Here is a 23164-nt window from a genome sequence, read left to right on the forward strand (position 1 = left end):
CCAGGAAGTGGTAGCACAGGACATGCCTTTAATCCCAGCACGCGAGAGGCAGAGCCAGGAAGATCTCTGTGAGTTCGAGGCCAGCCTGGTCTACAGAGCAAGCTCCAGGACAGGCAGCAAAACTACATAGAGAAATCCTGTCTCGAAAAAACAAAAATAAATAAATAAATAAATAAATAAATAAATAAATAAATAAATAAATAAAGATGTGAACCAGTGGGTCTGGAGCCCACCTAGTGAGCAATACCCCAATTAGCATCACCCCCACCCACCTCTGCAAGGAAGAAACAGATTAAGATGTGAGCTTGTAGCTGAATGAGGAACGCTTGTAGGCAATTCAGAACCAGCAAAACAAAGCGCCAGCTCTCCTTTGCCCCAACAGCTGGGGCACAGCTTTTTTCTGCGTCCCCCTTTGCTCCCCCACAGGCCCTCAGCTCCCACTACTGAGAGCCAGTGAGGCTGCTAAGCTGACTACGTGTGGTGGGTACCAAAGAAACAGGCTCAGGAAGTGGCCGCAAAGGACGGGGCTGCGGTTTTATAAGTGGCAAAATATCTCTCCTAGAGGAGTACAGACAAATAGACAGACAGATGGGCACAGGACAAGACAGGGAGCGAAAGGTTGGGCAGTGGTATCTTCTAACCTGTAAGTGGAAGCTGCACCCCGCCCCCAGGTGGGGGGGTGGGACAACATTGGCACAGGTGGCGGGCGAGACAGGCGTGAGGTGCCCATCCCTGAGGTGGGCAGCTGGGCAGGGCCCAGTCCTCGTTGGCACAATCGGCTCTCTCTGGACCAGCTGTGATGCTGGGGAGGGACGGGGCTGCTGGACTATAGGGATGCTGAGGCTAAGGATGCCCCAAGGGAGAGGGGCTACCAAGGCCTCTCTTGGGGAAAGTGGACACTGGGAAAGGACAAGACCACAAGAGGCAGATACAGAGAAGCAGCAGCAACCAAGACCCCTAGGGGAGACCCAAGGTTCTCAGGCAGCCCCTGCGGATGGTCACCTCTTGGGCACCAACCCACAGAGCCTCTCCCCTGGGGCCTCAGGGTGACGGCGAAGGAGCAGTTTTTTTGGTTTAGAATGAGGTGGACCAAAATAGTCATGGTCTCCACACCCAGGTGGCACGGAGATGTGGGGCCCAGATGCAGAGGGCCCCTCTCTTCAATGGACGCAGGCAGGGGAGGCTGTGGACAAAGCTCATTCCTGGGGGAGGCAAGGGCGGGGATACGGGGGCGGGGTAGGGCAGCATCTTGATTTGCTCACTCCTCAAGGTTCTCGGCCCTGGGCTCTTGCCATGGCCATAGAGAGGGCACAACTGATGCCTGTCAGCTTCCACCCGGCCCCTACTCCCCAGGGCCAGCTCCACATGGGTTTCCAAGCTGTGGCTTTCACCCACCAGAGAATGCTGCTAGGAAACAAGGTTATGGGATGGACATGGTGGGGGACCCTGGGTCTGGGGAAGATTCAGCGGCCTCTCTCTTCAGGAAAAGCACCCGACCTTTCCCAAATACCCCTAGGTTGGTAAAAGAAGCCCCGCCCCCACCCCTATTAGGACCTTCACGTTCAGCCCCCGAGTAGAAAGAGTTGAGGAAGTGCACCTTTTCTCTGGGAGGGAGAGAGCCCCCTAAGATGGGGAAAGGGGGCACTTCAGAAAGTAGGTATTCCCCCATCCACCCACAGCAGTTAGGGAAGAACCTAGAGCTGGGGATTTAGGGCCTCCCAGGAGTTGGGATGATAACCACCAAAGAAACCCCGGTCTTTGAGCAAAGGCATCTGAAAATGAGGGACACAGCGCCCCCTAGAGGCAAGACACATCTCGGGTGGTGCGCCCCTCTTCTCTCCCCTCCCCGGGCTCAGAGCCTTTCCTCTCCCAACGCTGCCCCTGCCTCTCAGCGGATGTAGACGCCTTGTCCCCAGCCCTCCAGCTCATTCTTATTGCGCCCCAGAACCGGCCCACCACCCTCCGCACAGTAGCGGGCCTTATTCCGGCCCCGGTTCCGGTTGTCGGTCATCTCCTCCTCATAGTCTTCTTCGTCTTCCCAGGAGCCCTGCCGGGCTGGTGGTGTGCCTCCCCCTGCAGGGTCTCCAGGCCCTGGGCCCTCTGAGGGGTCTGTCTCCATGTCCACACACGAGTCTCCCGGCTCCGTGTAGGCAGAGTTTCGGCTGCCGGGGGTGTCAGCATCAAAGGTGTCTTGGCGGGACAGTGCCCGCAGGGTGCCTGCCCGGCCAGGTGGGTGGTTGCTGGGGTAAGGGCCCCGGGGCTGGCCCAGCTCCCCGGGGTACTCGTGCACGCTGGCATGCTCCCCAGCGGCCCGGTCCAGCGGCTGGTCCCCGGAAGCAAGGTAGGGTCCCTGGTTAGCAGACAGACGGCACGCACCATGCAGATCAGGCAGGGGTGAGAAAAACACAACAAAGCAAGGCAGGTTAGTGATGATGCTAAGACACCAGCCTGGCTCCTGGAGGGCTCTGACTCTAGGGGAGGGGCACCCAGGACCAGGGCGATCGGCTCTAGAGCTCAGCCTGAGGGCAGGCCACAGGACATTTGCTCAGGCCATCTGCTCCTCTAGCAGCCTGAGGGCACCCAACTTCATCTGAGCATGAACTCTCCTGGTAACCATGGTAAGGAGCCCTGAATAATTAGTCACAGGTTCCTCAGTGCATGTTATTAATGCTTTCCTGGGTTAATCATCGTTAACAGCTCATTAGTATTGCCATTCATTAGCGGTTGCTTGGGTTAGTCAATCCTCCAATTTTCCAAATACACTGAGATTTCAGCTCCAACTCACTGACCCCAGCTTCCTCTGCCCACACTAGACCTCAGTCACAGGCTTCCAGAATCCCACACTTCTCCCATTCCTTAGACGAACGAGTCTCCAAGGTTGATGGGATTTCTCTCCTGCCCCCTCGAAAGGACTCAGAGCAGCCTATTTAAAGACAGCTAATGATTCCATGTCTCCACCCCTCAACTCTCCACCCACAGCTGGAGACCATGAGGTGGCCCAACGCCCTGGTCACCGGTGGCTGACAGCTCCTGCCATCTCGAGCTGTGTGGCTAAGCAAATGATACCCTCCTCTGCGGCCCCGTTTCCTGGTTAGGGTGTGATGGGAAATAGTCTACAGCATCAGTTTCCAAATTGCTTCCTGGAGCTGCTCTATGGCAGAGTGGGGAGAGCAAAGAAGTGCCTCTGGGGTCCCCCGGGCAGGGAAGGAAGGGCCGGGCCCCCAGCTCCCCTTGAGTAGACCCAGGATGGCCCAGCTTCACCAAACAAGTGGGCTCTGTTGCTGAGAGCACACTTGAGATGCACGAGTCTAGAATGACTTCATGGTGTTCTGGCTCTAACCCAGACCATATACACTTAATGGTGTGGGCTCAGAGATGGGGCTGCGGCTCCGTGGGAGGAGAGCCTTTCCTGCACTCTGTTTCCCTGGGAGACGGTGGAAGGCACAGCTTAGCACATAGATGCTGCAGCTTGGGTCCCTCAAGGATTGCTGGGGAGGGGCAAATTCTCTGGATTCGATGGCCCCCACTCTGTCAGCTCTAAAGCGGGTGTGGAGCTGAGAGCTGTAGCGTTAGCTTGTAATTCCAGCATCCAGGAGGCAGGAGGATTGCCTCCAGTTCGAAGCCAGTCTGGAACACTGGAAATTCCAGGCCAGCTACTGCCAGAATGAAACTGTGTTTCCAAAAACCAACAACAACAAAAACAAAAGAAAAGGGTGTAGAGTCCAATGCACAAGCCTATCCGTCTTCCTCAGATTTTCTTCCTAGTCCTTGGACTTACAAGGGTTCCCATCAGGCCTCAGATCCAACGGGCAGCAGATGCAGTTCTAAGGGACCAGTCCCAGAGAGGCAGCACCAGCCAGCCCCCAGTCCCACCAAAAACCACAGACACCAGACGCTGCCGCTCACCACGTTTTTTACAAAATAAAGCTCTTCCCTTCCTTCCCCATGTTCCCTGCACTCCAGGGTGGGAGGGAAGACCGGAGAGACACCGGCTACAAGGCGTGCTCCTGTGGCTGGGCCACCGCGTCGCCTCCCTGCGGTGAGGCCTCCAGCCCGCCCCAGAAGCTGAGATTTCTCCTGAGCGAGGTGAGCACCTGTACCTGGAGGTTGGAGACGGGGGCAGGGCTGGCAGCCAGAGCTGCGGTAGCCATGGTGCGGTTCAGCAGCGGATTGGGTGGCGTGCTGCTGGGCGGGTGTGTGGCCTTCCAGTAGGCTTCCAAGTACTCGGCCAGGTGCTCGCAGGCATCTTCCAATTGGTTCTCGTCCAGAATTATGTCAAACATTTCCTGTGGAGGTGGGGTTAGGGGCGGGGCTGGGATGAGCGGGGGCGTGACCAAGGGTTGAAGGTGTGGCCTGGGTGCAGTGGGTGGAGTCAAGGGGTTGAAGGACAAGGTTAAAAGGCCTCTGGATGTGGAGCGAGGAAAGGACACTCAGACCTACAAAGGACAGAACTGCAGATCTCAGCCCAACTCCCTCAAATTCTAGGAATAAGGAAACCAGGGCTTGGCTCCGCACTAAGGAGTGTTCGAGCCAACCCTCTTTATCCAAGGCCCAGTCTGTACCCAAAGACCTGTCCCAGATGCTGTCTTCTATGCCAGCTGAAGGAAAGAGGAGAACCCAAACGCACACCCTCCCTCCCCTCCCCTCCCCCACCCCAGGTCTGAGCACTCACGGGGGGACACTGTGCCAGTTTCTCCGAGGCTGCTATTTGGACATTGAGGTGTTTGGATTGAGACTTCCCTCGAGATTTGATGAGCCTCTGCAGTACCTGGTTGGGGGAAAGAGAGAGAGCTAGAAGGCCACAGGCAACGAACCAAGTCTAAAAGGCAGATTCTGCTTGGGGCCAGTGGGAAATCAGAGTCAGATCGGTGGAATGTTCCATGATTCTCTGCCCTGAGCACCTCTGCCAGAATGATCTCACAAGCTCCATGTCCACTACACAAGGCTCAGGCTCAAGGCTACACGCAAGACACACACACACACACACACACACACACACACACACACACGTCTACAGGTTTTATCTCATCCTCCAGTCCTACTCCCTCTTGCTCATGTGAACAACAGTAGTCATCCTTCATGGAGGAACTCCTGACTGGATACCAGCACAGTTCTGAGTTTGTTTTTGAGATGAGGGCCTGCTTTGTCACCCACGCTGACATCCAACAGGTCCGGGGTACCAGTGATCTGCTGCCTCTTGCCTAGTCTCCTGAGTGGCTGGCACATGCCACACTCTACCTGGTTGTTCTGTGCTTCTTTACATGATCAATTTAGTCCTCCCAATACTAAATCCAGCCGTGGAGGAACATCAAACTCAAGCTGAGAGGTGGTCTACAACGTGGTTGGCCTATACCATTGCAAAATGTCACTGTCATAAAAATCTAAAGAAAGATGGAGAGCTACTCCGTATCAGGAAGACTACCTGCACCAGGCAGTGATGGTGCACACCTTTAATCCCAGCACTTAGGAGGCAGAGGCAAGTGGATCTCTGTGAGTTCGAGGCCAGCCTGGTCTACAGAGTGAATTCTAGGACAGCCAGTGCTACATAGAGAAACTCTGTTTAGAAAAACAAAAAACAAACAAACAAACAAAAAACCACATGCAGTGTGATGCTGGGTGGACTCCTGGGTTATGGAAAATGGTATCATTATGGAGAGTGCTGGGACAATTGAAGAAAGCTAAATATGGGCTACAGACCTGGAACTCAATATGAAGACCAGCTGGCCTTGAACTCACAGAGATCCACCTACTTCTGCCTCCTGAGTGCTGGGATTAAAGATGTGCACCACACTTTTAGATAACATATGGTATGGGGTGGGTACTGAGACGAGCTGGCCTTGAACTTACAACGTAGCTGTAGCTGACCTAAACTTCTGATCTCCCTGCCTCACCCTCCCAAAAATCTCGTGGGATTAAGAAACACATGCTGAAGTAAATAGGATGCAGGCATAAGATTTTTTGTTAAGTGTGTTCTGAGAACTGAATTCAGGGGCTCATACGTACCAAGCTTATAATCTATTAAAAAATAAATTGAAATGCTAGGGTAGTGGTGAACGCCTTTAGTCCCAGCACTCAGGAGGCAGAGGTAGGGGGATCTCTGTAGTTCAAAGCCAACCTGATCTACATAGTGAGTTCCAGGCTACATAGTGTGAAACCTCATCTCAAACAAAATAAAAACAAAAATAAAATAAAATTGGAGCTTGGTGGGATGGCACAGGCCTGTCATCCCAGTACTCAGGAATCTAATGCAGGAGGGTTTGGGGATTGAGGCCAGACATCCTCATAATGAAAATGAGAACAAAGATTAATTAATTGAAATAAAATAAAATTGACTAGAGGTATAGCCTGGTGGCATAGCACTTGCTTCACACTTACAAGGCTCTGGGTTTGATCCCTAGCAGGGAAAAAAAATGAAATGAAATGGCAAGAGGTGGAATCAGTCAGATCAAAAGTCCAAGATCAGGCCAGTAGCTCAGTTGGTAAAGTGCTTGCCCCAAGACTGAAGATCTTCGTTCAATCCCCAGAACCAACATAAAACGTTGGGCATGGTGGTGTGGGCTTATAATTCTAGTGGTAGGGAAGTAGAGACAAGTGGATCCCGGGGCCAGTCAGCCTCGCCTACCAGATCAGTGACAGAGCCTTTCTCAAAAACTGTGGATGGCACCTGAGGAGTGACATGGGAGGTTGTCCTCTGGCCAATACACACACACACACACACACACACTCACACACACACACACACACTCACACACACACACACACACACTCACACACACACACACACACTCACACACACACTCACACACACAGCTGCATATACACAAGAAGTTCAATGTCTTCAATGTCATCCTTTGATACACAGTGAGTTCAAGGCTAGCCTGGGATACCCCATCTCAAAACAAACAAACAAACAAACACCAAAACAAAACAAAAAGCCAGAGCATGGTAATACATGCCAGCATGTGCCTGAAATCCTAAGCACTTGGGAAACAGAGTCAAGAGGATCAGTGAATTTGAGGCCAGAAACGGACTACATGAGATCCTGTCTCAAAGACCGAAAACAAAGTGAACAGAAAGAATATGGCACCTTCATGGGTACCAGGCTTTTTGTATAATTAATCCATTTACTAAGTTTTCACAATAATCACTGAAGTGTGACTAGGTAGAAGATGGGAAAGTAGGGCACAGAGGCGTTGGAAGACTTGCCAGGAGAACACAGTAATGCTAAGTAGGAAGCACTCGGAGCCCACGCCCATAACCTCAACAGAGGAAATGGAATCTCTGTTACATTCTAGGCCACGGAATGCTTTGCATCCATGACCTCATTTGACCTTTTCAACCTCTACCCCCTCAAGTATGTAAATCCCCTCATGCCAGTTATACCATTAAGAACTGAGGACTCGCAGGGCAGTGGTGGCACACGCCTTTAATCCCAGCACTCGGGAGGCAGAGCCAGGTGGATCTCTGTGAGTTCGAGGCCAGCCTGGGCTACCAAGAGAGTTCCAGGAAAGGCGCAAAGCTACACAGAGAAACCCTGTCTCGAAAAACCAAAAAAAAAAAAAAAGAACTCAAAAAGGTTAAGAAAATGACACAGGGTTCTTGGCTCACATGACAGTCCTAACTACCACAGCTGCCTTCATCAACTGGACTGTGCAATGGGCCTTTAAACGCCTTAACCTCAGAGCCAGGTACAGTGGCCTATCCCTGCAACCCAGCCCTGGAGAGGCTGAGGCAGGAGGATCATAAGCTCAAGGCCAGCATAAGCTATGTGTGACCGTGCCTTAAAATTAATTAATTAAGTTGAAAATTTAGAACAAGCTGGGTGGTGGTGCACAGGACTTTAATCCCAGCACTTGGGAGGCAGAGGCAGGTGGATCTTGGAGTTCGGCTAGCATAGGCTACAGAGCAAGTTCCAAGACGGCCAGGGCTGCACAAAGAAACACTGTCTCGAAAAACAAAGTCAAATAAAGAAATAAATAAAAATTAAGAACAAAACCTTTGCTGGGCACTGGTGGCATGTGCCTTTAATCCCAGCACTCAGGAGGTAGAGGTAGGCGGATCTCTGTGAGTTTGAGGCCAGCCTGGTCTACAGAGTGAGTTTCAGGACAGCCAGAGCTACACAGAGAAACCTTGTCTCAAACCAAAACCCCAACCCAAACCAAACAAAATCTTCACCTAAATTCCTCTTCCATGTTTCTCAGATCCCCACTAATATTGGACGGGGAAGTTCGTGGAGCCAGGGGTGATGTCACCTGTACTGGTCCCAGCATTTGGTAGGCTGAAGCAGAGGAGGCAAGTTCAAACTACACAAGGAGACCCGCTGTAGTGGGTAGCTGTTCCAGCTTTGACCTTGAAGCACCGCCCCAGTGAGGCAGCCGGTAACTGCAGTCAGTACTGCACCGGGTGGTGGCAAATACATTTGATCCCAGCACTCTGGAGGCAGAGGCAAGTGCATCTCTGTGAGTTCAAGGCCAGCCTGGTCTACAGAACTAGTTCCAAAAGAGCCAGGGCTACTCAGAGAAACTACCTTTAAAAATTAAGTAAAAATTTGAACAAAGATCATGCACTGCACTTGCAGAGGACTCAGGTTTGATTTCTGGCATCCACGTGGGACAACTCACAACCACCTGAGACTCCAGCGCCAGAGAGAGCCCTATGCCTCTGGCCTCCAGGGCATAGATAGATACATGATTAAAGAGAAAAAAATTTAAAGCAGGAAGGAGAAAGTTCACAGAGTCACAACAAGATGAAAATGACACCAGCCTCCCCGCCATGTCCTCACAACAGTACAGCAAAAAAGGCCTGACCTTAGAAGATTCAGAACTTCCCAACTGCCACACAGCTGGGTGACACCAGAACAAACTACACCAGATGCACGTTCTGATCCAATGATGGAGCAAAAGAGTGGAGATGAGTCTGAACTCCATAACCCTAATACAATTTATAATATTGACTACCCAGAAGGTACAGACTCTTTCCCGACCACTTTCCATCCACATTAGATTGTGTAGTCCCAGTATCTACACTGAGTCATACCGAGAAGGGAACTAAGGCTGGGGAGAGGCGGGAGGAAGTCAGTAGAATGAACCATGCAGCCCGGCTCCGGAACATTCTTTGTAGACCATGTCTACCGTTAAAACCAGTCTCCTGCACTCACCTTGGGAGATGTGATCTTGATGTAAACAATGATGGGGGCCAGCGAAGTTTTAGAGAGCTGGGCTGGATGGTTGATGGTGTCAGCGTCCAGGGCGACCAGCTGCAAGGTCCGGGCCAGCTCAAAGATCCGCTCAATCTCGCTCTGTACCTCAGCTAGGGCATGGAGTCAAGGGAGGGATGATCGTAAAGTACCCCCCGCAGGAGGCAGTGGAGAGAGGGAATGCTTCTGGAGAATTCCCAGCATTTCACATCCTACCCACCCTGAGAGGCTGGGAGGGAGAGAGTAGGCGGGCAGCTCACCCAGGCTGGAGCGTGTGTTGGAGCGCTCGATGATAATGTGTTTGCTGGGGTTGTTGAGGACTGAGCGCTTGGCCAGGGAAATGTCGGCCGTGACCCGAGTGATGGAAATCCTGGAGGACCAGGCAGGAAGGAAGTCAGGGTTTGGGTGGACAAGAACACACTGTCCACTCACAGGTTTCAGGCCTGCCACTCTTGTCTCTGTCTGAGAGTCCCAGAGTGGTCCTTCCAGACATCTTGTTCATCCCCAAGTGGAAGTGGGGAGCGATCTCTCAGGGTCTCACCTGCCATCGAAGCGATGCTTCAGGAAGTCAAACAACGCTTTCTGCATCATGTCTGTGACCTGTCATTGCGGGGATGGGGGGGGGTAGGGGGGGTGGGGGGTGGGGGAGGGGGGTTGGAAGGGAAAGGAGAAGTCAGGCTCTGAAAACCCCCAGGAGGTCAGCTGGCTGGGCATCTGGACCCCCCCACTCCTCTTTCTACCTTCTTTCAAAATTCTTGAGATGAAGGGGCCTCTAGGGGGGTGGGATCCTCCTCAGGGTCTGGGGCCTCCAGTGCAGCCCGATTCCCACGGGTCTCTTATGTGGCATCTCTAAGAGAGTTCTTAAGAGTTTTCCTTGGGAGACTGGGCCCTCCTGAGTGGACTTCTCACGGGTCAGGGCCCTCTGGGGCTTTTCTCTAAAGGGGTGTGGGCTTTGGGGGATACAGGATCTTTGGGAGATTTTTCTAAGCATACTCCGGAGGTCTGGACCCATCTAGGTGCACAGCCTTTTAGAGCTCCTACCTCATAGCCCTTGAGCGACGGTCCCACCAGGATGATGGGCCTCATGGAAGGCACCACGTCATAGGGGGGCACATGCTCTGTCTGGGAGGGAAGCAGGGAAGGGAAACCCCAGAGTAGAGATGGCATCGGCCCCTCTCCCCAAGTCTCCAGGCTCCCGCATGCGGCCTTTCCTCCCTTTGACCCCAAAGCCCAGATGTGGGTGTCAGGGGATGGGGAAGGGATGGCTGGGAAGGACCAGGAAGGGAGGGTAAAGGGAGAAAGATATGGGGATGGGTGTTAGAAGGTTCCCCAGCTCATCCCAGCATGGGACAGACACAGAAAGCTGTTATACTCACCGACTTCTGCTTCTGTTTGGCTGGGTCCAGAGATTGCCAGGAGGGGGAGGGAAGGAGAGAGGGGAAGGTACCAGGCAGGGGTAGAAGGCCAGGAGGGAGCCAGGACAGGAGAAGGGGCAAGAAGGGTAGACGAGGAAAAATAACAGGCATGCGTGTTAGTGACAGACAGAGCCAGAGAGGGGATGGGACCCCGGGCCAAAGAGGAGCCGGAGGTGGCCTTGGAGGCAGGACTGACAATCATCCCGCGGACTTGAGAACAGGGGGATCTCCTGTCCTTTCAGTCTAGCTCTGGAAAGAGCTGGAGAAATTGGAAGCCCCTAATTCAGAGCCCACCCTCTGCTCCGTTGGGTATCTGCCTGGATATTTTAAGGGTTCCCCTGAGGATCTGCTCTGCATCCAGCAGACCCCTTCATATATCCACTCATAGAATAGGAAAGGGGTTAATGAATGTCACTCCATCCTTTACAACCCTGGGAGTGGGCTTTTATACAGAGAGGGATGGTCCCACCCCCATCTTGTCCCACCCCCATATATCCAGCTGGGCAGAAAGCCCCAAGGCTTGAGGTAGAGACTGGACCACATCTGGACCACTCCAGCCCGTTTCTTTGCCAAGAGCTGGGTCCTGACTCCCCTCACAAGAAATCAGACAGAAGTACCTTCTTAAAGAAGGGGATGCGCTTGCCGTGGGGTGGCGGCGTGGTGACGCTGCTCACACTAGTCTTGGGGGAGCCGCTCTGCTCCCCCAGCTCTGCCTCCTCATCCTCTAACTCTAGGGGGTCTAGCTCAAAGGCTAAGTTAGTCATTTCGTTACCTGGACCAGTCGGGAAGGAGGTGAAGGGAGAGGAGTGAGATGAGCATGGAGACACAGTGCAGAACACAAGGATGGGATGGGGGAAAAAGAGAGAAGAGGTGAATGGAACAGGGCTAGGAGAATGGATGGGGGGGGGATGGAGGGCAGGGGGGAAGGCAGAGAGATGGAGCTACCACAGAGGGGGAACAGGCGAGACACAACAGGCTCAGCTTGTAGGATATCCTATTCTCGAGGGAGAGGTACCACTGTATGTGTATGGGGGACTCGGAACTGGGGTACCTCCTATGGCGGGGGGGGAGGGGCCACCCTTGTGGAGAGACCACCCCACCCAGCAAAAGCTCTCTCTGCCCTGGGTTGCAGGCAGCTCTTACCACTGGCAGGGGGCGTGGGGCGGCGGGTGCCAGTCACCACGTCTCCCAGACTGGAACTGGAGTTGTCACCTGACTTGCTGTGTGGGTGGGGAAAGCAAAGGAACTGGTGAGCACCGGCGGGCGGGCGTGGGGCTGCAGGACTTCAGTTCGGACATGCGTGCATGCCTTGTGGTTCCCCACCCCACCCCACCACCACCCCGAAAGGCCACGGGCAGCTCCGGGCCCTGAGGACTCCTTGCCGCTGGCCCCTCCGAAGATAGCGATGCCCCACCCCCTCCAGGCAGACACCTGGAGCTGAGGCGGTTCTGGCGCAGGGTCTGTTCCTGCAGCAGGCGAAGGCTATCCAGTTTGACGGGGCTGGGGATGAAGCCGACCTCGCAGCCTTCCTTCACCAGCCGCCCAATCCACCAGTCATTATTGTACTTCTGTGAACAAGAGACCAGGAGGGAGACTGCAGGTGGGAAGCCTAGCTACCCTCCAGGGAGACCTCCAGGCGGCCAGCCCTGCCAGCAGACGGCTCCCTCAAACCACCCCACACCTGGCTTCAGCCTCTGATGAAAGCCTCCCAATTTCCAAGACAATGTCAAGACCCTCAGCTAGAGAGGAGGGAAGACCGCTCCTGCCTCCCGGAGACCCATACTACAGGACATCAGCAGTAGGCATGCAAGTTGACCCCTCCATGCACCAGGTACACTGTCACTCTACCACAGGACTCAACAAACCCTCTCAACATCTTTGTGACCCAGGCCTTGCCATCCATGAACCAACGAAAACTCAGGGGCTCAGAGAGGTAAGGCGATTTGTCTAAGGTTGCACAGCAGACCTAGCCCAGCTGTGCTCGGCTCAGCAGCTTTTTCCCACTAGACTTCCAGATACCTCTGGCACTGCTACCCATACACCCCTAATTTCCCACCCCCACCCCCACCTCCCTCCAGATGCCAAGTGTTCAGCCCACCTCCTTGATGTGCAGGAAGTCTTTGGGCTCAAAGGTGATGGCCACTCCCTGCACAGGCACCTCATCCCCGGGAGATGGGTTGTAGCCAACATTTGTCCGAACAGCAAAAGCCACTGGCTTGGTCTGGAGGAGACACAGGAGGTGGATGAAGCTGGAGGGCCGAGGCCAAGCTGTACCTTGTTTGACTGGGATAGTGACTGTGTGGTTTGCGTTATAAATTATTCATTAAAGTGTATACTGAATGGATGGTGTGGTTTTCTGTAACTTTAACAATAAAAAGGCCGGGGGGGGGGGGCTGGAGAGACAGCTCATCAGATAATGGCATTTACTGTACGAGCTTGGCAACTTGAGTTTGATCCCCAGAACGTAAGGAGAGGCGGATGGAGAGAACCGACTTTACAAAGGTGTACTCTGTCTCCACATGTGTACTATAGCATGGGCATCCACACACATAGAGCATCATGCCCGAACACACACAAGAGCACACACACTAGCTGATTAAAAAGAAAAGAAGCCGGGCGGTGGTGGCGCACACACAAGAGCACACACACTAGCTGATTAAAAAGAAAAGAAGCCGGGCGGTGGTGGCGCACGCCTTTAATCCCAGCACTGGAGAGGCAGAGGCAGGCGGATCTCAGAGAAACCCTGTCGAGAGAGAGAGAGAGAGAGAGAGAGAGAGAGAGAGAGAGAGAGAGAGAGAGAGAAAGAAACACAAATTGGAATCCAGGGCTGGAGAGATGGCTTAGTAGGTAAAGGTACCTGCCACCTGCCACCAAGTTTGGCAGACGATCTGAGTTCGATCCCCAGGACTGATATGGTTGAAAGAAAGACCTACCTCCCACAAGTTGTCCCCTGACCTCCACATGCACACCACAACATGCAACACAGACATACAAATACAAGATAAATTTTAAAGCATTTGAAAATGGGATCTAGCCCCATCACGGAGGAGGGGGTCCTGGGGAACGACACCCGGGGGAGAGAACAGGGATAGTATAGCTGCTGCTCACTGTGGCCGGACACAGTGTAACTGGTCTCACCTGTGCTTCCTCATTTCGTCACAAAATTCCAGGATTTTGTGGAGAATTGTTATTATCTCCACTTTGTTTTATTTAGTTTATTTGTTTCGAGATGCCAGGGCTCATGGCTGTCATCAAGCTCTCAGGAGGCTGAAGCAGGAGGCTGTCTCTGAGTTCAGGTTAGTCTAAGCTATATAATGAGTTCCAGGCTGGCCTGGATTACAGGAAATGCCTCATACATGTTTTTTAAGATGTTTGTTGTTGTTATTTTGTTTTGCAGGACTGGGATTGAACCAAGGCTTTGTACACAGTACTTCAATACTGAGCCTATTAGATCTCACTACTATTTATGCTGATTTCTAGCTTTTATTTTACTTTCGATTTGGTTTAATTTTTAAAATTTGTGTGTGTGTGTGAGAGAGAGAGAGAGAAAGAGAGATGTTTGTGAGCATGAGTGTGCACATAGCACCTATGTGGTCAGGAATCAATTGTCTCCTTTTACTGTGGTCCCAGTAATCGAACTCTGGTGGCCAGGCTTGCCCAGCAAGTACCGTTACTGGCCGGGCGGTGGTGGCGCACGCCTTTAATCCCAGCACTCGGGAGGCAGAGCCAGGCGGATCTCTGTGAGTTCGAGGCCAGCCTGGACTACCAAGTGAGTTCCAGGAAAGGCGCAAAACTACACAGAGAAACCCTGCCTCGAAAAACCGAGGGAAAAAAAAGAGTACCGTTACTGACTGAACAATCTTACCAGTGACCCACCCCCATTTTTCTTTCTTTCTTTCTTTTTTTTTTTTTTTTTTTTTTTTGAGACAAGGTCTCATGTAGCCTAGGCTAGCCTGGGATGACCTTGAACTTCTGTCCCTGCTGCCTCTACCTCCCAAGTGCTGGGATTATAGGCATGTGCCACCAAGTCTGTTTTCTGCGAGCTGGGGACTGGGCAAGCACTGTACCGACTGAACTACAGCCCCAGTCCAGGCTCTCAATCTTCTGGAGTTTTGAGCTTCAAATCAAGCCTAAGATGCTCACTCACTCAGTTTAACTGGCCTGTGGTTTTCATAATATTTCTCAGCCCAGTGGTGATCAGTGATTTCAATACACTGATACAACCACCTTCACCACCACAGACATAGATGACGACAGACAGCCCAGAGAGAACATGGCCTTTAGGAGCTGGAGAAATGGCTCAGTGGTGAAAAGACCTGGGTTTGTTTCCCAGCACCCATATCAGTTGGTTCACAAGTGACTGTAACTCCAGCTCCAAGGGTCTGATGCCTTCTTCTGGCCTCTGTGGGCACCTGCACATGCTTGGCATACAGACATACACAAAAGCAAAAATAAACAAACAAACAAACAAATAAAATCATGGCTGTGAGGTGGCTCAGTGGGTAAAGCGCTTGTGCCCTGTGTGTGTGTGTGTGTGTGTGTGTGTAGGTGTGTGTGTGTGTAGGGGTGTGTGTGTAGGGGTGTGTGTGTGTGTGTGTGTGCCGGGGTGTGGTGGCGCACATCTCTAATCCCAGCACTTGGGCAGCAGAGACGGGGAAGCTCTATGAGTTTGAGGCCAGCCTGGTCTATACAGTGAGTTCCAGGTCAGCCAAAGCTACATAATGAGACTCTGTCTCAAAACAAATGAGTAAAGCAATCTTTTAAAAGAACCTAGACTTTGATATTTAACATTGTTGGTACTTCCAAGAGCATCAGATACGTTGTTTTGTGCATATTATGGTGTCATGGGAAGGTGGCAAAAAGCCACCATCATGGCTGTGAGATGGTTCAGTAGGTAAAGTGCTTGTGCCCTGTGTGTGTGGAGTGTGTGTGTGTGTGTGTGTGTGTGTGTGTGTGTGTGTGTAGGTATGAGTGTGTAGGTGTGTGTGTGGGAGAGAATCAGGACTAGAAGCTGGGTGTATTCCGAAGACTGAAACAGAAACATCGAAGTTCAAGGCAAGTATGGGCCACCTAGGGAGACTCAGCCTCTAGAACAAACAACAACCCAGGCTGGGTGGGTTCCGACTCTGGAGGTTTGATTCTAGAAAGTAGGTTTGTCTTCCTGGTGGTGCTGAGGACTGAACCCCTGGGCACTCTACTATTGAGCTACCTCCCTAGGCCAGGAAGAAACAATTTCATCACCTATCAAGCTATGTGGAAACAGCATCAGATACTTTGAATGCTGTCTGAGGAGGAGGAAGAGGAGAGGACAGCTCATATTCTCTTCACAGACCTCTGCAAGTAACTGGTCCAAAACTTGACACTGGGTCTGCCCAGGCTCTCTCAGGATAGGGGGAAGGGAGGGGGTGAGGACGATGTCCACAAGCTCCCTTCCCCTCATCTATCTGTCTCACCTTGGCTTTCTCGAGCTGGGCCAAGGCCTGGCGCTCTGCCTCCTTCCTTAATGCTTCCCGGTCCTCCTCCAGAGATACATCAGAGTCTGACGGACGGCTTGTGTAGGACTCGGCCGAGCCCTGAAAGCAGAGGGGGTCAGCTCAGGGCAGCACCACTTCTTCCGGCTCCTGGGAAGGCATGGAGGTGCTACCCATCTTAAAGACCTAACGCCCCATCAGTCCAGCACAATGCCACAAGGCCTAGAAAGAGATATTATTAGGGAGAGGAGTCCAGGGATCAAGGTTTGCAGGCCTATGGGATGAGTGTGACCCCAGGAAAGGTGAAAACAGCAAGCTGGGGGGTGAAGGCAAGTCTAAAGACAGCTGCTTGGGGCTTGGGAGGGGGTGGGAACCCGATAGGGCACAGCCCACGGGAGGAGTGCCAGGGGATGAATCTAGCTCCCGGCTCCTCCTTCCCCACCCTGCCCCCTCAGTGGCTGAGTGAGAAGGCACAGCAGAAGCTCAACACCATCCTTTCCGGGGATTGTAGTCACCTTCTTAGGCCTGAATCCTCACTGTTGCCCATGGGCCCTGTTGGAATAACAGGGCCACCAAAAACACTGCTTGAGGATCCAGGGAGCAAGACACCTACTTCCCCTCCCCCTTTAGCTGGGAACTTCTGAATAGAGTCACCCAGAGCCAACCCCAGGCTCTCCTATGATTTTCAGGGCAGAGCAGACAGGAGACGCAACGAAGATCAGAACATAGAATAGCCTCTGCCCCAGACTAGGCTGCTAGAATGCCAGGGTAAAGTCAGGATATGGAGACTGAGTGTGCCAGGAAGCCAACTTGGACCACAGTCACCATCCCAGAGTGCAAAGGACTCTAGCAGAGAGACATCTATATGTATGAGACACATGGGACCTGTACAGATGTCATGGCGCTGGTCATGAATGTGCAGACATGTGTGTGTATATTTGGAAATACAAAATGTGTGCTTGAAAAGATGTACTCCATAGTGTGTGCGGGGTGTGAACAACCGAGTCACCAAGGGCAACCCAGAGGTCTGTGTCCCTGACGGCAGGAAACAAAGGGCGGCAGAGGACAGGATGTGGGGATTTGTTGTGACTTCTAGGGTGATGGCAGACAAGTTTGGGAGGGAGTGTGGGGAAGATGTGGGGTTACAGGAATGGGAGGGATCTCTTCTGAGGGCAAGGAAGAGACACTTGGCTGGGATTGTCCATTAGTTTGGCATGGAGAGAGGAGGCCAAGACCTACCTCTCCCCAAACACCCCTGGCCATCACTTGGTACAGGCATTACCTTCCTAGGGAAAATCTGAGAATGGGGGGTTCACTGGAGGAGGGATTTGGATCACTAATTAAACCTGGAAAAGAGACACAAAGCTAGGGGAGGGAGAAGCAAAAGAAACCCCAATCTCCCCTGTTATACAGCCCCCCAAAACAGGAATACAGATGGCCAGATAGACAGAGAGACAAACAGAGGTGGACAGGCAGAGAGGCACCCACTGACCCCAACAGACTCGCATATGCACACACGCACATACACACACCCAGAAATGGGAGACAGGAAGCAAGGAGATGGGCTGGAGACAGGCCCTCCACAGCAATTTGAGGGGTTGCTCCCCCCACCCCCCACCTGCCCCATCCCCAGCTCACCACTACCAGGGTCCGGCTGAGCACCTCCATCCCGGCGCCCTCAGTGCCGGGCCCTGCTGGCCTAGGGGTGGCCCCCGCAGCCCGTCCCCCAGGAGCTCAGGTTACAAGCAGAGCTGCTACATGTGCAAACTGTAGGGTATATTTAGCTCAGAGATGTGGCAAGGTCTGCCCCCCACTCCCGCCACGGACTGGGGGTGGGACCTGGGGAGCTAAGAAGAGCAAGAATGGGAGGCTGTGGGGTCTGACCCCCCGTGGCTGGCAGAGGGGGAAACCGAAGGCTCTTTCTGCCAGAGTAACAACAAAAGCATGCCATCATGCTGTCTAGACCGGGCCTTGGCCCAGTTCTGGAACAGGAGGGCTGGAGGAATGATTAAAGGAAGGGATCTGCTGTGTTTGAGTGTTTTGAACACACGCAGATCAAGGCCTGCCTTCAGTCTCTGGAGCTAGGCCTGGGCTCACCTGTGCAACCTAGAGCTGGAAGAATCAAAAGGAAAGTCCTCACTCCAGTCAGTGAAGGTTCTGCCTGCTACTACCTTCTCTCGGGGCTACTGGGGCTCCCCCCAGGGGCCCCTCCCACGGGTGTCCCCTTTGGCCTCCCATGCTCTGACTAGTATCTCCTTAACACACGCCTTTCCTTGTCTGATCCCAAGACCCTCTTGCCTTTTTTGGGTACCAGGCTTTGTTGAGATGCTCAGTAGTCATAGCAACCACATGCCTCCTCACTGCTTCTCCCCAGCCTAAGATGGCCTGGGGTTGAGGAAAGAGAGGAAAGTGGCAATTTTCCCAGCTCAGCATGAGGGCCCAGTGAGATACTGTCAGCACCCACTTCGGCTAGGGATGCAGGCTACAGCTCTCTGAAGCGAAACACCTCTTCTCCCATATCTTGCTCTCTGTACATACTAAAGAGTGGTATTTGGAAGTGGGGGAACATGTGTTCCTGACCCATACCGAACCAGGGCCCGGTGTCTCAGCTTATTTCCAAGCACCTGCCTCAGCCCCACCCTGTCACAGATTCTGGGGGAGGACATGGAAGCCGACAGCCGGCAGGGGGAGTGGGTGACAGCCCGAAGCAAGCCAGGAGGAGGCAGGCCAGGCTGTCCCTGAATGAGATGACGCAGGCAGGCAGGCAGGCAGGCAGCAGGGGCTGGTAGCTGGTGCTGGAGGAGGGGCTGGCGGGGGCGGGGGCTGAGGCAGTGGGTACAGCTGACAGAACATCCAGGAGAGGTCACAGGGTGTCAGAGTGTTGTGGTTGCTCCGGGCAGGTGACAAATGATATGAGAAAGGGTGGGGTGCCTGGAGAAAGTCGCAGGCCAGCCTGCACCAACCAGCTGCAGCTCCCTCCCAAGCCATCATCCCGTTACCTGGCGGACAAAGCTGTTGGATGTTGTATCCGAGGATGTACTCCCATCTGATCTTTTGAATCGCCCTTTCCTCTTGCTGTATTTGCCCTAGAGAGGTGGGGAAGGAGCAAGAGTGAAATCAGGAAGACCCTTTCCCAGTTCACCTCCTAACGGGCCAGGGCTACAGCTTACCCCCAGGACTGTCTGCCCTGCCCCACCCCTGTCCCCAGCTGCTCCTTCTAGAGGTGGCCAGCCTGATAGGAAAGAGGGTCTTGCACCTCACCTAGACAACAGCCACCATAAGGAACCATGCAAGAGAGCCTGGGATGCACACACAGGGATCCCCAAATCAAGCCGAAGGCTGGGAAGCAGAGGGACAGAGGAATGGGAGGTTCATTAGGCAGCAAAGCTAATTAAGATGCTGGGCAGGCTGCAGCAGCCTCGGGGGAAGGGAGAGGCTGCCTGCAGTGCTGGGGGGCGGAGGAAGAGAGGGGGATGTCCTCTCCCCTGCATCTGGAGCTGAGGGGGCAGAGTATGTTGTGCCCCCAGAGAGAGGAGGGCAGGCAACCCAGGGCCAGGATCGGTGTCGTCCCCCCCTCCCCCCCCCCCCCCCCCCCCCCCCCCCCCCGAGCCCAACTCTTGTGCTTTCCAGAGTAAGGAGGGTACGGCACTCAGCTCTTGAGGACCCAAAGCCACATTTCTGGTGAAGGAAAAGAGGGAGGAGGCACAGAACCGTGTCTGGAAAGTAAACATCCAACCTGTGGCCTGGTGCCTGGGAGTAGATTCTGCTTCCCACTCTCACCTCCGCCCTACCAGGACCTCCCTCTTCATAACCAGTGTTTTTATTCCTCCCCAAGGTAGGATCCACCCTACTCCCACCCCAGCCACTACTGCCCAGGCCCCCTCCCCACAGTACTAACCCTGCTCCATCAATCTGAAGGCCCTTTTGGCCCCCACCCCAAGCTGAGACTAGGACCTAGTCCTGCCGGTCCCAGGTAAGATGGCATCAATCTTCTATCTTACTGGACTCTTAACTGGGGTGGGGGTTCCTGCCTGACCTCTCAGATACCAAAGGTATGGGCCAAGGCTTCAAGCATCTCTATGCTTCCTACAAGAGATCTGCTTCTTTGCTCTCTCTCGATTCCCCCCTACACACACACACACACACACACACACACACACACACACACACACACACTTGGCCCTTGCCCAGTACAGAATGGGCAAAATGCCCAAAAGCCCTGCCCTCAGCCTCTGTCTCAGACTTTCTTTGATCAAAGAACCTACATGAGCCTGAACCACACAGCGGGCTCTGACTCCTGAGACCTGGTAACAAGGAGGCTGGATAGCCAGGCATAGTAATCTCCACACGGTAATCTCCACACTTCCAAGGTAGAAGCAGGAGGATCAGGAGTTCAAGGCCAGCCTAAACTCCTAACACACACACTAACACACACACACACACATCACACACACACACACACACACACACACCCCATGTACACATGAATAATAGGACTCTTCCATGATCCTCTTTTCTTCTTTCAAATTGGACACCCAGCTAAACTAGTTTTGAGGTTCCCTCTGAGGATCCTGCAGTGAACCTGGGACCCTTTCACATCACCACCCCAACCCAGCTGAGCAAAGGGAGTGCCATTCAGAGGGACAGGGGACAGCTGAAAGGAAGGCATCAGCCAGCTGCCTTCCAGGCTCCAAGGGGCCTGGGCTGGAGGAATGAGGTATTTTTAGGTCTGACCTGACCCCCCCCCCCCATACACACCCATCAACCACATCATGGTGCTTACAGTTGCTCCAGGCTGACCACAGCAATGCAAGAGTTAATGCTATCCTTGGAGAAGGACAAGTCCGAGAGAAATCCCCTGGCATGGCCACCACGTACCCTGCTGGTCATTCTTTGGGGACTTTCTATGCCCAAGAAGGCCCCTACCTGGGGGTAACCCAGGGGCATAGAAAAAGTGAGAGTGGGAGAAGGCAGAGCCCTTCCCCCAGGTAAAACAGCTTCCTCCCCTCCAAGACAGGGAGTTGGCACCCGTCCAACTTTCCAAACTTTGGAGGCTCCCACCCCTTGGGGCAGGGGGGAGGGGGTGAGCCAATGTGGGTGTCGAGGGGAAGGAAACATCCAAGCGAGAGATGGAGACCAGGTGACTAGGGGAGGGCCTCCCAGGGCTGATCCCTTCCCCACCTTCGAAAGCCCAGTGTCTGAGCCTTCGAAGGCCTGTCGGCAACGCCCTCTGACCATCGTCTCTGCCGTCTCCCAGTACTACCCCCACCCCACCCACACCCGCTAGCGCCCCCAAACGTGCTCTGCGTCGCCCCCCTCGCCTGATTCGCTCGCCGGCCTCCCTCCAACTCCTCTTCTCAAGGCCTGGATTTCCCCCAGCCCCCATCAGCAACCCCGCTGTCAGCCCGCTGGAGCCTGTACCCCAGCAGCAGGGACCTGGACGCGGGGGAGACCTGGAGGCGAGGCTGACAGGCATTCCACCCGCCCCCTCTCCGCTCGGCAGGACCGCAGCCCAACTCCAATAGTCCATCGATCGTTAACCCTCGAGAATAGGGGGTCGCGCAGACACCCCTCTCCCATCCACGCCGGGCATATAACCCTTTCCTTCCCGGGGCTTCCCGAGCCAACCCCAAGGTCCGCAGGAGCGGTCCCTTTCCCTCGAGCCCGGCACCTCCCCTCACCTGTGGGCTGGGGTCGAAGACCTCCATGGGGATCTCCTGGGAAGGTGGGTAAGGGCCCCGGGACATGCCGCTCTTCTGGACCATGGAGAAGATCCTCCCGTCCGGCCGCCCGCCCGGCCCAGCCGGGCGCTCTCAGCGCATGGGAGAGGCCGTCCGAGCCGAGAGCGGCGCGGCGTCGCGCAGCCAGCACCCGGTGCAGTCGCCCAGCCCGACCTCGGGCTGCACGCTCGTCGCCTTGCCGCCCTCCCGGCTCGCGCTCTCGTCTCTGCGGCCGTCGCCGCCGCCGCCGCTGCCGCCTCCGCCCCTGAAGGCTCAGCATCTCCCCCCGCCCCTCCCTCGCGCCCGCCCCGCGCCGCGGCCCCGCCCCTCGAGCCCCTCCGCCGGGTGCGCGCAGACAATGGCCGGGTGGCGGAGCCCGCCGGCCTCCCGATCCCAGAGGGGCTTGACCGCTGTCCTCCGATTATCCTAGGGTGAGGGCATCTGCAGAGGACCAGGGGAAAACCGGCCTTGAGGCTGGGGTGGAGGTTGGGGGGGAGGGGGGCGTTTACCAGTGTGTGCCAAGCGCTGAAACGCAGGTTGGCACGGCTGGCACTGCCTCCCTTTCTGTCCCAAACTACTCTCCCAGCGGGTCTCCCTGACCCGACTCCTGCTTGGGCCACCGGAACTTCCCGGTCCCTGTAATCCTGGGACCTGGCTTTAACTCCTTTCTCCCCAGTGTGGGGCCCAGGCCGCCATGAAACCGGCAGAGGAAAAGCTCCCTCTCCAGCCTGGCTCTAGGGCTGTTGGCTGGGGGCTGAGGAGGGGGTGAGTGTCCAAAGGGAGAGGCCAGCAGGGACAGCAGGAATGCTGTCCAGGGAATGCTTCTGCCTTATCAGTTACTAAGGTCCCCCAGGTCCTTTTGAAAGACCAGGAGTCAGGCTTGGCGAAGTCCCTGTTGCCTAGAACAGAAAGGAAATAGAAGGAAGTGGGAAGATGGGAGAAGGAGAAAGACTATTCAAAATCAGATGCCATGACTGTTGACCTAGGATTGTCCTTCCTTTATCCTTGACTGGGAAACACATGTCCCAGGCCTGTGGGGAGGAGTGGGAACCTAGCAACTCCATGCTAATCGGGCTCAGGCTCTTTGTGGTCATGGGGTGTATACAGCACACATTTAGTCCTGCACTGGGGAGGCAGAGGCAGGAGGATTTCTTCGAGTCTAAGCGAGGCCAGCCTGGTCTACATAGTGAGTTCCAGGACTACATAGAGACTCTGTCTCAAACAAACAGGTCATTTTCCGTGCTTCAGGTTTCTTCCTATAAACGGTGTTGCTGGTACTATGGCGCCTTGGCCTACTGGAATTATTGGCAAGATGAGAGAACGATAAGTCTGGAAGCCGGGTGTGATGGCGTACAGTAGCAA

General features: G+C 54.2%; 1 protein-coding gene across 2 annotated transcripts; it reads right to left on the reverse strand.

Moving 5' to 3' along the window:
* Positions 1-1454: 1454 nt before the first annotated feature.
* Positions 1455-21970, reverse strand: Cacnb1 (calcium voltage-gated channel auxiliary subunit beta 1). 2 transcript variants are annotated; one of them, XM_059271666.1, is made up of 14 exons: positions 21764-21970; positions 19082-19168; positions 16065-16184; positions 12710-12832; positions 12043-12179; positions 11755-11831; positions 10573-10592; positions 10238-10318; positions 9738-9796; positions 9457-9566; positions 9158-9309; positions 4673-4768; positions 4101-4286; positions 1455-2350 (listed from the first exon to the last, which is right to left on the reverse strand). In XM_059271666.1, exons 1-14 carry the CDS (start codon positions 21845-21847, stop codon positions 1889-1891), a joined length of 1794 nt encoding a protein of 597 aa, XP_059127649.1. In that variant the 5' UTR covers positions 21848-21970; the 3' UTR covers positions 1455-1888. The 2 variants fall into 2 exon arrangements, with proteins under 2 accessions (XP_059127649.1, XP_059127648.1); XM_059271665.1 differs by lacking the exon at positions 10573-10592 and adding an exon at positions 11229-11383.
* Between the last annotated feature and the right edge of the window lie 1194 nt (positions 21971-23164).

This window comes from Peromyscus eremicus, chromosome 8a (genome assembly GCF_949786415.1).
Source record: "Peromyscus eremicus chromosome 8a, PerEre_H2_v1, whole genome shotgun sequence".
Taxonomy (NCBI): Eukaryota; Metazoa; Chordata; class Mammalia; order Rodentia; family Cricetidae; genus Peromyscus; species Peromyscus eremicus.

Bases quoted from the DNA above. Each gene is read 5' to 3' on its own strand.
- Cacnb1 (XM_059271665.1), bottom strand. From the start codon at position 21,847: ATGGTCCAGAAGAGCGGCATGTCCCGGGGCCCTTACCCACCTTCCCAG. The intron at 19,169-21,763 runs GTGAGGGGAGGT...CCACCTCTCTAG, and splicing joins TCTTCGACCCCAGCCCACAG to GGCAAATACAGCAAGAGGAA. The intron at 12,833-16,064 runs GTGAGACAGATA...TGTCTCCTCCAG, and splicing joins CCCAGCTCGAGAAAGCCAAG to ACCAAGCCAGTGGCTTTTGC.